At 35.3% G+C, this 16822-nt stretch overlaps 1 protein-coding gene across 1 annotated transcript in view; it reads left to right on the forward strand.

The window, feature by feature from the left end:
• The window catches only part of LOC145683695 (uncharacterized), a 125973-nt gene that overhangs the window by 11080 nt on the left and 98071 nt on the right, over positions 1–16822 (forward strand). Inside the window, exons 4-5 of the mRNA XM_081755066.1 lie at positions 5527–5694; positions 16389–16559. Of these exons, the coding sequence (XP_081611192.1) occupies positions 5527–5694; positions 16389–16559 (339 nt within the window). The remainder of the gene's footprint in view (positions 1–5526; positions 5695–16388; positions 16560–16822) is intronic.

A 16822-nucleotide genomic window follows, 5' to 3' on the forward strand; every position in this document is an offset into this window, starting at 1 on the left:
ACTAAATTTGAAAGAATGTCGGTTAGCTTTAGGAATATTAGTGCTTACATACACTTTTACAAATAACTTTTACGTCTGTGCTTTTATTCAGGATTGGTTGACAAGGAGGAAAAAGACTGGGCATTGAAAATTATTTCTTGTATCAATATTTCTAGGATGTAAACATTGTTAGATCACTTCTACAAACTAAAATATACATTTACATATTCATAAAGTTATTGTATAATTAGTTTATTGGAGTTCCATACGTACAAGAATGTATATATGTGAAATTAGACAAGTATAGTTAAACAGATGCCAATTTAATATTATTGTAAACCAGGATCGCATCCAGAAATTTGTGTTGGTGTGATAAGGTTTGGGGCCTCCAATAGTACAAGACATTATGTTTATGCAGTATCGAATGGGTGTTATTCTACAGCCGAAAAAATAAAAGTAATTTTTAAATACTGATACCTCTATCCTCACTAAAAATGACAAAATTAAACCGTTTTTATCAGAAGAGAAATAGTACAGATGAGGAGTAAGGTGAAATGTTTAGTCTGTATCAAAATATTTCTCTGCGAAGCATGAATACTTTTATTAAGAAAGTATACAAATGTTTGATGTGATACCAAGTTTTAGGGAATCCTCAACATGGCGGACTTTCCCTCGCGGGTGCACCCATATTTCAATCTCACGGGTACCATTAGTGCAACACAATTTAAAATGATTAACAAGATACAGAAACAAAACAGAAAGAAATAGGAATTGCCCACAAGAAAAGAAATGTAAAGTAAAAATATGTCAATATATACACTTGAATTATGAAGAAAGGAAATCAAAATATCCCCTAATATTAACCCTCGCACTACCTAGGTATCTTTTGTACGCGGACTACCAAGGAGTGGAGTGAGGTCATTTTGTACCCACATGTTAAGATTAAATATATCTCTCAAAAGAAACCAATTAGAAACTTACAAAATTCTCCAAAGACTGAAGTGAACAGGACAAGATTAACAGCTATTTATTATGATACCATCTATGAGTAACACTTCCAAATGTCAACCACATCTCCTACCAATTGGGGGTACTTTGTGCCCACCAACTTAAAAGAGCAAATTTCATAGACACACTGACGTTCGATTTGAACCACCGTAAGGTATTCGCTTTTGCTAAACATGTTGAGCATATTTTCATACAATTTTAAACAAACGAATATAAAAGTAATTACAAATAATAATAATAATAATAATAATAATAATAATAATAATAATAATAATAATAATAATAATAATAATAATAATGTGGTGGGCACAAAGTACCCCCCGTTGGTAGTCCGAAAGTTAATCTACCTTCTAATATAAACGTATTCCTACTATGTACTACTTTATGGACCAGAGAGTCATAACTCCATGCATAATAAAGTAATATTATTTTATTTCTTTATATTCATTATATGGTCAATGGTTTCACTGATGTTTTCCTTATAGACTATATTTTCATCTTGTAAACCAGAGTATTTTTGCAAGAAATTCTAAACTTAATATTGTGCGTTCAGTATATATGGGAATTAAGCCCAATTCTTTGTCATTTTGAACACGTTACATCTTTAAGATCTCCATTTAAATCTCCTTTAAGAGCCTAAAAGATTTATGATCAGAAATTTGAAATAACATTTACAAAATAAAAAAAATAATAAGAAAACCAATGAATCAAAAGATTGCGATCTTGGCCAATAAGTTAGTTTTTGGATCAGGGGCCACAAAATTTTTGAACGACCCCTAAATCGAGTTATCATATTTTCTGCGGAATAAGCACATCATATTGAGTTAAGTGATAGTTTGGGTTTGGCTACACTATATGTAGTTCTCCAGATATAAGGTCTACAAGAAAATTTTAATCGAAAAAGTGAAAGAAGCTATCTTTTCAATGTACCTAAGCGTCCCGAACAAACTTTGTCTCCTTTTCTCACAACTTTTTTTTTTAATTGGACTTGATTTCCTTGTGCTCTGAACGCCCTAGATTTTTCTCTCGTCAAGTTAAAAGTAATCGTTTATCTTGGTATCACGTGATTATACTTTCTATCGTATGTTATATGTAATTCTTTAGATATTTGCAGTTTTGGGGGAAAGAGTTATGTAAATCTGCAGACTCACTCACCTAATCCTAGACATCTACAAGTCCTATATATGGTGCAAGTTGATTTTGTAGATCTTTAACTCTGTCAAATATTAAAAATGACTATCATTATGTGCTTCTTAATATTTCCAAGTTGATTTATTCGTTCATATAGACAATTTTAAATAGTTTATATGTAGAAGGAGGTCCATCAGTTTGCAATACTCTCAGATTGAAAAACTAAAATTTGATACATCGAGATCAGCATTTATTCCGCAATATAGCTCTCTAAATTAACTCAGCTTTGTGTTTAAATACTATATAACCTCTCACGAAATTAGCATAGTAATGTGACTTCTCATGATCTCCACTTTTGATACGACATAAAAGTTGCTAATCGGATAGCTCAGTGCCAATCGGAATGCACGTGATTGGCTATATTCAACCGATATATTGATCCAATATTAATAATAATGATATTAATGATATGCTAGCCCAAAGTGTGTTTAATTTGTTTTCATTGAAGTAATATTGGATAAGAATACAACATTGAATCAAATGTTCTATGCCAGTTCCAATTTGTACATACAAAGAAAATTTACTAGCAATTTCTAATGTTGCTGTCTGGTTTGTGAGTACTTCTTCTGCTCTCGTATGTTATAAAATTACACTTTTGTGGAGATGGTATGAGAACTTATCCCCAATTATCCTCAATTATCCTTCTTCCTCAAGTATGTTTCTTTTAACATGGCCGCTCAGTTGGCATTATACACCTTGGTCTGTAGATAGAAGAGTTTCAAAGAGGTGGAACAAGCATCATACACAAAGAAGTAGCAGGACAAAGCATGAAATACCATTACTTAAAAGACCACTACAATAATCACGGTAGGGGCTGCGGTGGATCCGTGGTAGAGCGTTTACCTCTGGTGCATGGGGTTCTTGGTTTGATTCCAGCTCGTGCAATGGACAAACACCGTGTGCATGAATTTTCTTGGGGTTCTCCTGTTTCCTCTCACTTTTTTCATTCCATCATTCACTTCATTTCTCATCATCACCGTCTCCTTTAGCCTAAACGAAACTACACGAGTGATTAAACGGAACGGGTCTTGTAACCTTAGTAAATTCTGCGTAGATATATCATTATCATTAGAGTTCGTAATTGGTATCGAGTTGTGTTTTGTGTACTCGCTATGTGTACTTGGTAGAACAAGTAAAAGTTAGCATTTAGTATTCTGGTTTCAAAATCTCCAAAATCTTTTGTTCAAATCCTAGATTCATCTATTAGTAGTAAGAACTATTGTCCCGCGAACTACTGATTGTAAATCAATGTTACTGACGAAAAGTCCAATTGTCCATGAATTACCAGTTATCCGACTAAATTTATCAAATTGCCTCTAATCACAGAATTAAATAATATTGTAGTTTAACACTCTGCCACTCGTATAACAATAGTGTGAACCAATTGATCGAACTGGAATTTCGAATGTTTCCACGAAAAGTATGACAAGGAGCTGCCAGGTGTTTCTAGTTCACCGAAAACTGCAGGGTGTATGCGTTAACCTCACCACCTGAACATTCCTTTTAACCTCTGCTTCATATCTTATCTCCCCAGATATCTCCTTTGGTTCCGGTAAAGAACCAGAAAGAAAAACAAAATCAGTCGGTAGTCAAATCATAGTAACGTCTGAAAGGTTTACAGAAATGATACACTGCAGTATAACATTACACTTGTGTTGAACAGAAGCATTTTTCGAACGTTGTTTATTACAAAGAAATTAATTCCAATTTATTACGGCAATATACAGCTAGCGGCATAGTAAATTCTTACGATGACCTTCGCGAGAAATGTTCGTGGATCCCTGGACAAGAAAAGTTTGTAACGCCTCCTTTCTTTTCAAATAGCTAATAATAATAATAATAATAATAATAATAATAATAATAATAATAATAATAATAATAATAATAATAATAATAATAAATTTTCGAAATCAATTAATCTGAACGATATTATTAGTGTTAAACAAATGAAAGATTTGTTTGCTTTCAATATTACAATGTTACAGTATGTTCACTACCTATCGCCTATGTTAATGGCCTAATATTACAAAAATAAATTATAAGTTTGTTTCAAGCCACCAATATGTAATGGTTTATGTAAACAAATCCGAATTCATAGTTTTTGTATTTATATTGAATCGATGGGTCTATATAAAATCAATGTCAAATTTTATTTAGTTACTTTGGCTTTGTGAGGACTCTAAAAGCGTGATGTCCTGGGTCATCACCATTACTTGCGACACCACTGACATAACAGATGCATCATAACTATTAAATAATAATAATAATAATAATAATAATAATAATAATAATAATAATAATAATAATAATAATAATAATAATAATAATAATAATAATAATAATAATAATAAATTATGCTATTATTTTCCAATGGGCACGCCGTGTTGTTTAATATTAGAAGAAAGCACAAGTTTTTATTATTTCTGAAATAATCATTCTTTCTGTTGTTCGTATGCTTATCGTTTAAGAAATATAAAATACCGAGCATTAACAACATATGCAATATTATCTGCTGTCGATATTGCCTCTCCCTCTTGATTACTTTCTGGTTTTGTCTCCAGCACGTTTAGTTTCGTACTGTTTTCAGCCGTTGGCAACTCTGCAAAATCACCGTCTGCTACCATATAAATAAGCGATACTAGCGACCTTAGGAAAAAGGGAGCCAGCGCTTGGTAGCACTGTAATGACGATAAAATGGAGGAACAGTGTTAATCAACAGAAATACAGGGTTAGCATAAATGAATCATTCGTTTTGAAAACGTTATATTTTCAAATTACAAGTACACACACCACAAATGTTGAATATGTGCTTCTTTGATGACATGACACACGTCTAGACGATACTCGAGCTCATTTCATACAATTTGTAGCATAATCCTGCCAATTGTCTGCACTGCATCAGTGATGCGTTCTTTGAGCTCGACTAAGGATTGCGGTAGTGGGTGGCACGTAAACAAGATCCTGAAGATACCCCCATAGGAAGAAGAAGAAGCAGGGCGTTAAATCAGGAGATCTGGGAGGCTAGGAGAACAAAGCTAGGTCATTCTCACCAATACGCTCAATTCAACGATGTGGGATGCGCCAATGAGGAATGCCCCGTCTTGTGTCCCTCTCGTACTGCCACCTGTAATACACAATACAAACTTAGTGAGTTTGTGGTTCTTTTTATATATCTTTGATGTGTATAGGTGTAATACTTTTGAAAATATAGACTTCTCAAAATGAATGAGTCATTTATGCTAGCCCTGTATATATATATCAACTTCTATTCATAAGCAATATACAATTTTCTGAAAGAAAGAAAACTAAAAATTTCCACTGAAATGTTTCATAATGTCATCTTTATAGCACCAATTGCAACAGTGAGACAACCAGTGAATAATGTGACTCCTGTCATTTACGGAGATATGATTTTAATTCAAAATGTACTGTATATTCCTATTGAGTATTTCGCTGAGATTCCCGAAGGAGGAGTGCAGCATGTTGTCGTGTTGGGGCAGGCATCGGAATACTTAGGTAAGTAACATGAAAAAAAAAAAAAAATATCAAATAAAGTTAATTTTGTTTTGTAGAAGTAATATAATTCAATGCACAATGTATGTCACAAAAGGTGGAATATCTCTTTAGTGGGTGTTACTGTAGTTGAATGGGCATCGATGACATGTAAAAACAATCAAAAGCGACAGATATTAAGGTCCAATAGACAATGAGATGAATAATAACACTTTAGATACAATGTAATTAGAAGTTTGGCCTCCATTTGTGTGAGGAGAGAAGAGGTGAGGAGGGATTGACATCTAAATTAATGCAAAAAGAGCTATATTAGTCTACAATCAATAGTTTTCAGAGTTGCTGTAATAAATAGTTATAGTCATTGGCATTTAAGTCCATGTTTGGTACTCATCTGTATCGTGTATAAGAGAGAGTGAAAAATAGCATGCAATATGTATATAATCTTTTGTTTTCCATAAGCATATACTCCCTATGCGAAGAACGGCCATTTCAGGCATAATATACAGAGTCTACTAGAAAAATGCATTTACGCTTTGTCATCTTGTATCAGGACAGGAGCACTGACCAGTGTTCTGAAATTTAAGTATGCTGTAGTATGGTTTTTCGCTCAACAGATGTCGGCGTTGTCAATTGTTTTCAGTTAAAATTATGTTGCAGTACGGGTTTTCGGTCAATAGATGTCTATAGTGTCAGCACGGTTACTGGGATAAGAAAATAGCAGGAGCATGCTTGACGTTGCGCCTCAAACTTGTCAACACTGCGTTTGATTATTAGGCAGGTAGATGGATCATTACCAAACTTCCCTCTCCACTGACGCTGCACTTTGATGGCATTCGCGAAACCTGATAAAACACTTCAAAACGTACTTACGCTGTTCGAACGTCGAGTGTGCTTCTGCCATTTGCTTTTCTCAGTAACCGTACTGACAATACCGACATCTGTTGATCGAAAAACCGTACTACAACATAATTTCAACTGAAAACAATTGACAATGCTATCTGTTGGTCGAAAAACCAGATTACAACATACTTAAATTTGAGAACAATTGTCAATGCCAGTATCCTGACAGGATATCAAAGAGTGTATACATTTTTCTAGCGGACTCTGTGTATTATGTATATGTAGGGGTAAAAGTGCGGGGGAACGCGGAGGGACACCGACCCCATTGTAAAGAATATGTATGATGTCCCCCGAGTTCCTAAAACAAATACTATAAACGCTACCAGGTTATAGAAGGATTTTTTGTGGACACCCTGTATATTTCGTGAAGACAGTGATCATTATTTTCGATTTATACTTTATTCTGCAACGCATATAAGTTCTTTCTTTGGTGGGAATTGCTTCTTTCCCACACAATTGGACAAAGAAATCTTTCATCGTTTTCTCATATATATATTTAAAACATTGCTTTTGCTGAGAACATTTCAGTTAGTGACTAACCATTTCAGTGTTTCTCCCTGACTCATTATATACACAGTATATATTCTGCAGTTATTGGGAACTGAATTAAGTGCTTTCTTTAATCACTTATGGAAACATTACAATATATTAGAGAAATACGGGCTGACCAGATGTCCCAGTAGCCAAAGTGGCACTAGCCTCACAGTTTTTGCAGTCCCTTATCTGTACTTTCTCACGCCAGTGTTATCGCCGTGTCTAGTGCATTATAGGCAGTTGACTAAAATTATCATAAATTGTTTTCCATATTCTGTTTGTATGTGCATACAGGTGAGTTAACTGAGCGATTTTTGAAATGAACTGCCAACACTTTTCAGTTGATCATTGCAACCCGTAGCTTAAGCTTGGATGCTCAGGGAGTTTGACTCCAGGTCTGGAAGCGGTAACCACGCATTTCGTGTCGAGCTTTAGATACGACTTATTGTGAAGGGGCACAAGCTATTTAGCCGGTGAAGGACGATTTCTTACGGCTAGCCCCAACTAGTGAAATCCCAGGTCCGCAGACCTTGTGCGTTTAAAAAGTTATATACGCGCCCTCCAATATCAGTATTCAACTGTGGAGACCTTCTTTTCGTTTATTTACCGAAGATTTACCTTTACGCTGCAGGACTGTTCAGCGTAACAACTGGATTCATCGTGGGACGATCCAGACAACTTTTCCCCAGTGCTAATCCCCCAAGTGTGTCAATGGTGTGAGAGAAGCATTTACAGTGAAATCCGAATCACAATTTTATATATTTAAAGGGCTATCGCGCACTGAAAAGTTAAAGCGTGATTTCAGCGACGAAAATTATTATATTTATCTAGTGTTCAGTGTTGTGTCCATTCCTCTTCGCTTTTTTTTAAACAGTGTTCTAATAAATAAGTATAGTGTTATTTAATCCAGTGTGTTTTCGTTGTTTATATGAGTGATGTTTGTGCGCGTTATGGTCTGGATGACCATCTGATCGTCCGTGAGGTTTTCGAGACGAGACACCCGAACCTCTCGGCGCCTAATGCTCATCTCATGATTGAGACTGACGAGCGATTTGGAAACAGTTTGTAACCTTTCTTGGAGAGGTTCTTCATCGTCCTGTCCAGGTAAGTTAAAGTATCAGGAGTATACTTATTGGTAGTACCACGAGCCACGGACAGCGACCAGATTATACGGAGTGGTTACAAATAAATGGCCGCCCGAACAGCGACTTCACACCCGGGCGATTACAAATAAAAAGCCGCCCGAACAGCGACACGAACTCAGGACGGTTACAAATAAATGTTCGCCCGAACAGCGACCCCAACTCCAAGCGGTTACAAATAAATGTCTGCCCGAACAGTGACTCGAACTCAGAGACGGTTACAAATAAATGTCTGCCCGAACAGTGACTCGAACTCAGAGCCGGTTACAAATAAATGACGCCCGAACTAAAGACCCGAATCAAGACCGTTGGTGCTCGAATACTTTTAAGATTTATATTTTAATATACCATTTCTCTTTCAGTTTAGTACAAGGAATTTGAAAAAAAAAAATTCTCTTTCAGGTAATTCTAACCAAATGTTTTAGTAACAGTTTGTTCTATTTTGTTCAAGATGGCATACAACGAAGCAGATTTGTTTACTAAGATAGCTTCAGTTTTTCAAAAGAATTTTGCTAGATTAGAGAAAGAAATGAAAGAGAGCCGTGCTGAAAATAGAGAGAATTTTGCTAGGTTAGAGCAAAATTTGGATAAAAATATAGAGACTTTTGCTGAAGTAAAGAGCGAATTAGGGCAAAAGGTAGACGCTTTACGGGATGTGTTTCGTGAAAATAGTCAGCAAACGGAAAATGCTCAAAATAAAACACCGGAATTTGAGCCTCAGTTAGTGACTGATATTCCTAGTGTAAACAAAACATTGGAATTGGAACCTGAGCTAGAAACTAACACTCCTAATGAAAAGGAAACGCAGGAATCTGAACTCCAACCAGAGGCAGGTAGTCTAAACCAACCTCGTCAGAAATCTGACAATGATTTTATTCATTCAGAATCTAGTGAAAATTACGTACATATGATTGTAGACGACAGAGGTCGCAAACGCACAACAACAGCTGTCACAAACCACAGAGTAAAAAAGCACAAACGAGGTTACAGTTATAGTAATAGGCAAAGATATGCAGACCGGAGCGTAAGCAATACGAAATTTAAAGGAAATCAGAACCAAGACCGCTCTCGAAAAGGCAGTAATAGAAACAGAAGAAGTCGTAAATCACGGCCATGTAACCTGAGTTATCACAAACCGCAATTTGTGTGACAACATTAAGCATAGATTTGTACATAGAAATAACCGCTGTAAGAATAGACGAACAAATCGTAATTATCGAAGTAGAAATAGTAATCATAGGGAAAGAAAAAAAAAGTAACCAAAACTTTGTATGCTGATACGAATTTTCTTTCAGGAAAGCAACGCACTTCTTTTAAAACTCCTTTTTGCTTCCAGCTTTTAACTGTTCGGCAAAGAGCAGATAACACGTTTTCTTTCTTTATTTTGATAAGATAATCGATGCATTTCGATCACCTGTTAATGTCGACGAATAACGGACGGTACACAGCTGATCGATCCCTTTTCTTTTTCCTGTCTTTGCTCACTGCCGTATCTCATATATCCAACTATTTATCGATGTTGCAAACTTTATTAATAATTTACTTTTAGCTTAATGTCATTAATTTTTTTGTTTTCATTTCAGATGTTTGAATTTAGACTTTTTAGTAAATAATTAACGTATCATTATACGTAGGGGAATTGTATTTTAAAAGCAATTTGAAATCTTGGCGCGATTTCCGTACCCCCAGCTAGTGGGAAGATATTTTGGCGTTATACACCCTCCATTCCAAAAGAAACCGAACTTTTGAAAACAAATAGTACCACTAGTGCCATCTGTTGTAATATTTTACCGGTAGATGGCGTAGTCCCTCATTGACAACTGGTATAAATGTCATGACATTTGGATGCACGGCAACAAAGTTATTGCGTTTCAACTGTCAGTGTGTTGTGTACATCGGTCGGAAAATGAGTTTCAAACAACGAGCTGCAATTGAGTTTTGTGTTAAACTGGGTAAAACTTTTAGTGAAACGCACCAAATGCTACAAAATGCATATGGTGATGAGTGTCTATCCCGTACGCAAGTTTACGAGTGGTTTAGGCGATTCAAATCGGGTAGAGAGACACTGGATGATGACGAAAGATCAGGCCGTCCCAGAACCGGATTATCGGAAGAGAACATCGAAAAAGTGCGTGAATTCATCAAACATAACAAAAAATCGTCGGTGAAAGTTATTGAAATGGAATTAGGCATTCCTCAAACAACCGCATACCGCATTTTGACCGAAGTTTTGGGCCTTAAGAAGGTTAATTCGTGGTTTGTACCACACAAACTCACCGAAGACCAAAAAGTTGATCGAATTGCGCATTGCAAAGACATCGTTAAAAGTGCTCGGCAGGATCGAAACTTCTTGAAATCGATTGTAACTGGTGACGAGACGTGGTGTTTTGAATATGAGCCCGAAACAAAGCGGCAAAGTGCTGAATGAAGAGCGCCGGATGAAGGAACACCCAAAAAAAGTCGCTTGGTGAAGTCAAAAGTTAAGGTGATGCTGATTTGTTTTTACGATTCAAAAGGAATTATCCACAAAGAATATGTTCAGCCCGGCCAGACAGTCACTGGAGAGTTTTACTTGGGCGTCATGAAGCGTTTGCTGGCAAGAATTCGTCGTATTCGGCCCGAATATCGCGAAATCGGCAGTTGGACTCTTTTGGACGATAATGCACCATCACATCGTTCGCGACTTGTAACTGAATTTTTGGTCAAAAATCACATTATTCGGTTGCATCATCCGCCCTATTCACCAGATCTCGCTCCGTGCGATTTCTATCTGTTCCCGAAACTGCATTTGGCGATGAAAGGAAAGTGGCACGCATCGATTGATGCCATTGAGAAGGCGACGACCGCCGTCCTAAAGACCATTCCAATAAAGGACATGGAGAAGTCATTTGACAACTTGTTGGAGCGTGCAAATATGTGTATCGAAGCAGAAGGGGAATACATTGATTAATAAAAATGATTTGTTCCAAAATGTACATTGCTTTTTTGTTTTTTTTAAAACGTTTGGTTTCTTTTGGAGTGGAGGGTGTAATATATATTTTTATTGTGTTTTAAAATTTTAAAAATTCTTTTAGGATCCCTTCCCACTTTCGAAATTCTTAAATATGCTATTACATGTTATTTACAATTAATGTTTGGTTTTCTTTTTAGAATTTCTTCCAAAAAATGTCCAGATTTGTAGGATCAGAAAATCTTAGTTGTTACTTATATATATAGTTATACGTTTATAATTAAAATTTAGTATGTATTCACATACGTAGAGGAACCGTATTTAGAAAAAAACGGTTTGATATCTTGGCGAGATATCCGTACCTCAGCTAGTGGGAAGATGTTTTGTCCTTATAACATATTTCTATTGTTTTTCATTTTTAAAAAAATCTTTTTAGAATCCCTTCCCACTTTCCAAATTTTTAAACATGTTATCATACGTATAACTCACAATTAATGTTTGATTTTCTTTTAGATTTTTTTTAAATAATGCATCGAGATGCCCAGGAAGAGAAATTTTTTAGTTATTCATTATATGTACTTGTATATTTGTGATTAAAACTTAGTACGTAATCTCATGCGTAGAACATGAAACTTTACAATTACCAATGTTAAATTTCTTTTTCAGTGTTAATCTTAGATTCCCGTTTTAATTTTGAAATGTTTACTGTAATTTGATTGATCCTCATTTACGTCATTTACCCGATTTTGACTTTATTTGTATTTCCAGGATGTGACATGATATATTTTGTTCGAAGAGAAAAGTTTAGAACGGAAAGTAGGCTAAGCCTTAAACAAGTGATAACAGACATTTCCTTGTTGGTCAATAGTTTGTGCAGGAATGTCGTGTGAATAGTATATTCTCCGAACGAAAGCAGTAATCTTTTTATTTAAGAAGGAACTAATGAACAGATATTCTGATGGTGAACGGTCGTTTTTCCCCTCATATTAATATGTATGCGGAAATATGTTTAACTTCTATATTTTCTTGTAATTTCTAATTAACATTTTTTGTCTTCTTTAGACCACTGAACGACCGTAGGGAATTTCTTCGGGTAGGATATTTTATGGGGATATATATATATATATATATATATATATATTTAGGGAGGCAATTTTTCCTGGAATTGCAGATCTCTTGCAAAAATGGATGTGGCTAATCCATTGGATATTCCATAGCTAATTGTATTTTCGCCATCAATCGCAAAATATAGTTTTTCATTTCTCTTCTTCCTTTATAGTAACCCGTAATTAAGCATGTGTATTCTTAGGTTAGATTTTTTGAGTATATTTGTCTAGTAATATTCTAGTGAATATCGTAATGTTTATGAACCGTAATTTTATTATGTGTATTTGTATGCTAATGTGTTGTAATGTTTATTTTTCATGTTAATTTTGAGAAAATTGTATTTTAGTTCCAGTATGTCCTAGAAACTATTCGAATTCGATATAGATCCCGAATAATAAACTTATTTTCTTTCCAACAGCATGAAGTCATAATGATTTATGAAAATTATTTTCTGTCAATTATTTCGTATGCTCGATGACTGAATTTTAATGCGTTAATAAGACCATTTTGAATATTTGTAGCGAAGATGCCTAAGGAAGCTCGTTACAACTGTTTTGTAGGGAATTTTATCTTGATGTTTCAGACCGACCAGAGAGTTGTAATGTCGTTGACTATATTCTTGTTTGTATCTCATGTTTTTCTTTTAATAGGTCTCATGTATTTTGTCTTGTAGAGACATTTTACGGTGCTACGAGAGCATTTGTATTTTGTGTGTTTACACATCTTTTCTAGGTGGAAGACGTATGTTATGTTCCAGGGAACATACGCGTAGTTTACTGAATATTAATGTTTATATTTCAGTTTTGTGCAGAAACATTTTGTAAGTGCCTATGGTTGCAGGCCTCTTCTCGTTTCTAGTTTCGCCTCGCAGGTGTCGATGGCATATTTTGTGTGTAAGTACGTGTAGTATTACACATTTTCCCACCTATAGTTTTGGTCAATTTATGACGTAATGACCGTTTGTTTTCAGGAATGTTTGGACTAGCGAGTCAACTTCCTTGATTCAGACCTTTGAAAAACTTGGATCAACACTGTATAGATTTCAACGCTTTATTAATAAGTTCTTTTGCAGAGAATACCCATCTATTCTGGTAACCCTACAATGTTTACGTTTTTGGAAGTGAACAACAACCATTATTCTAGGCCTACGCTAATAATAACTTTGTTTCAGAACGAAACCATTTGTTGTATTGAGCATTATTGAATTAAAGTCTCGATTTTCACTAGGAGCAGATGGCATTTGATCTTATGGCGTGCCAAATTTTCTCCATACATGTCAACGAAATCACGAACTTTTCTTTGATATGCAGAATCATGCTTGTTTCTTGGAATCACTATGAACGTCATTTTTGACACTTAAGTTTATTTTTTGTATTTTGAAAAACGATTTTTCGTTCTTTCTGCCAAACAACACCAGGTACAGTTAAAAAAAAAGGACATACAGGTGAAAATCTTATTTTGTTTGTATATTGTCAGTTTATCATGTGTTTACATTTCCATTCATTTTACTTTTTCAATGATTTTCATATTTTTCAAATATATTATAGTGATATCGAAACTTTGACAATAATTTTAATATTTCAGTACCTTTAACATATTTGCTATTTGCATATTCATTCATATTTTGATATTTTAAATGCAGATATCAGTATATTTACTAATTTTTATTGAGATATTTGATAATTCTTTAAGTCGATGTTTTCTTGAATAGTTATGAGTGTGCGTATTTACTTCATATTATATCAAATAAAGTGATCGAAACGGAACACTTGAACATTTTACGAGAAGTATTTGTGTGTTAAAAAAAAAGTAAGAATTTTAATAGCCCTACAGACGCTTTCTGCGAACTTTAAAAAAAAAGTTATCATACAGGTGTTTAAACCATACCACGTTTCTCACACCAGTGTTAAAAAAAAAATCTCCCCTCATCAACTCATCGTTGGAGAACCATGGAGGATACTCACACAGGAAGACAGCATGGTTTCAACATGTGAAGAAAGGGAAGATAAGGAAACCCAACTGCACCAATTGTTCAAGAGGATCTTATTACTTCATGGAACACTTGGATTGGACATTGCTCATGCAGGAACCTCATGATGTTGTAGTGAGAGAACAAGTTCTTTAACTATTTTAAATAGCCCTTTTTCAGGTGAAAAACCATTCATCGTCTATACACGTAAGTCTTACACCATATGACAGTGTTGCCAACTAACTGATTTTAAATTTCAGGTGAAAAACCTAATTTTATTCATATTTCGTCATACGGCCAAGGGTTCTCAACCTGTCTACGTGTGCACTCGACAGGTCGTTCCACGTTTCAGACGCCATATATAACCGCTACCAGGTTATAGAAGGATTTTTTGTGGACACCCTGTATATTTCGTGAAGACAGTGATCATTATTTTCGATTTATACTTTATTCTGCAACGCATATAAGTTCTTTCTTTGGTGGGAATTGCTTCTTTCCCACACAATTGGACAAAGAAGTCTTTCATCGTTTTCTCATATATATATTTAAAACATTGCTTTTGCTGAGAACATTTCAGTTAGTGACTAACCATTTCAGTGTTTCTCCCTGACTCATTATATACACAGTATATATTCTGCAGTTATTGGGAACTGAATTAAGTGCTTTCTTTAATCACTTATGAAAACATTACAATATATTAGAGAAATACGGGCTGACCAGATGTCCCAGTAGCCAAAGTGGCACTAGCCTCACAGTTTAATGCAGTCCCTTATCTGTACTTTCTCACGCCAGTGTTATCGCCGTGTCTAGTGCATTATAGGCAGTTGACTAAAATTAACATAAATTGTTTTCCATATTCTGTTTGTATGTGCATACAGGTGAGTTAACTGAGCGATTTTTGAAATGAACTGCCAACACTTTTCAGTTGATCATTGCAACCCGTAGCTTGAGCTTGGATGCTCAGGGAGTTTGACTCCAGGTCTGGAAGCGGTAACCACGCATTTCGTGTCGAGCTTTAGATACGACTTATTGTGAAGGGGCACAAGCTATTTAGCCGGTGAAGGACGATTTCTTACGGCTAGCCCCAACTAGTGAAATCCCAGGTCCGCAGACCTTGTGCGTTTAAAAAGTTATATACGCGCCCTCCAATATCAGTATTCAACTGTGGAGACCTTCTTTTCGTTTATTTACCGAAGATTTACCTTTACGCTGCAGGACTGTTCAGCGTAACAACTGGATTCATCGTGGGACGATCCAGACAACTTTTCCCCAGTGCTAATCCCCCAAGTGTGTCAATGGTGTGAGAGAAGCATTTACAGTGAAATCCGAATCATAATTTTATATATTTAAAGGGCTATCGCGCACTGAAAAGTTAAAGCGTGATTTCAGCGACGAAAATTATTATATTTATCTAGTGTTCAGTGTTGTGTCCATTCCTCTTCGCTTTTTTTTAAACAGTGTTCTAATAAATAAGTATAGTGTTATTTAATCCAGTGTGTTTTCGTTGTTTATATGAGTGATGTTTGTGCGCGTTATGGTCTGGATGACCATCTGATCGTCCGTGAGGTTTTCGAGACGAGACACCCGAACCTCTCGGCGCCTAATGCTCATCTCATGATTGAGACTGACGAGTGATTTGGAAACAGTTTGTAACCTTTCTTGGAGAGGTTCTTCATCGTCCTGTCCAGGTAAGTTAAAGTATCAGGAGTATACTTATTGGTAGTACCACGAGCCACGGACAGCGACCAGATTATACGAAGTGGTTACAAATAAATGGAAGCCCGAACAGTGACTTGACACCCTGTCGGTTACAATACAATAGGCAAAAATAGTCAGGGGAACGCTGTGACGTCATGCCGCTACCTACCGTCCCCCTACCTTTTCAGATCCACCTTTACTCCTATATATATATATATATATATATATATATATATATATATATATATATATATATATATATATATATGCTTTTCTGTTAAGGTGTTCCATTTCTGTACTCGAATCTTGTTATAGTTAACAGAAACAATGTACGTTAATAATTCTAGTTGGTCTTTAAAGAAAACACGAACTAATCTAGTTTGTATTTTTCTTGTAGATGAATATAACAAACAACGTGAAATACCTTGGATATTTAAGCAGGAAGTGTACGGTACTCCATTTGTACAAAATGGAACCCGTGTCATTCCTCATGTACAATCTGAGTACAATTACTTACGTCACCAGAGGAAGTTTATGGTCCGAATGATTCCAGAGGTTGTATATTTAGGTATGGACACAGAGGTAAAGTACAAAACACATTTTAACAAATTAGCACTACTTGTTCTAACTAATGATAATATGTATTTAGTTTTGCATATAGCAAACATGTTTACATTTGGACATTCGTACGGTTACTTGGAATATATTTCTCAAATATTACTGTATTGTTTAATTTAGCACTATGAAACATACGACAGAATTCTTGATAAGAATTGAGCATTTAAGTTTGTGAATTGAGCTAGAAAATTATTAACTTATTAGAATTGAATC

This window comes from Thermobia domestica, chromosome 4, assembly GCF_964235325.1.
Source record: "Thermobia domestica chromosome 4, izTheDome1.hap1.1, whole genome shotgun sequence".
NCBI classification, from domain to species: Eukaryota; Metazoa; Arthropoda; class Insecta; order Zygentoma; family Lepismatidae; genus Thermobia; species Thermobia domestica.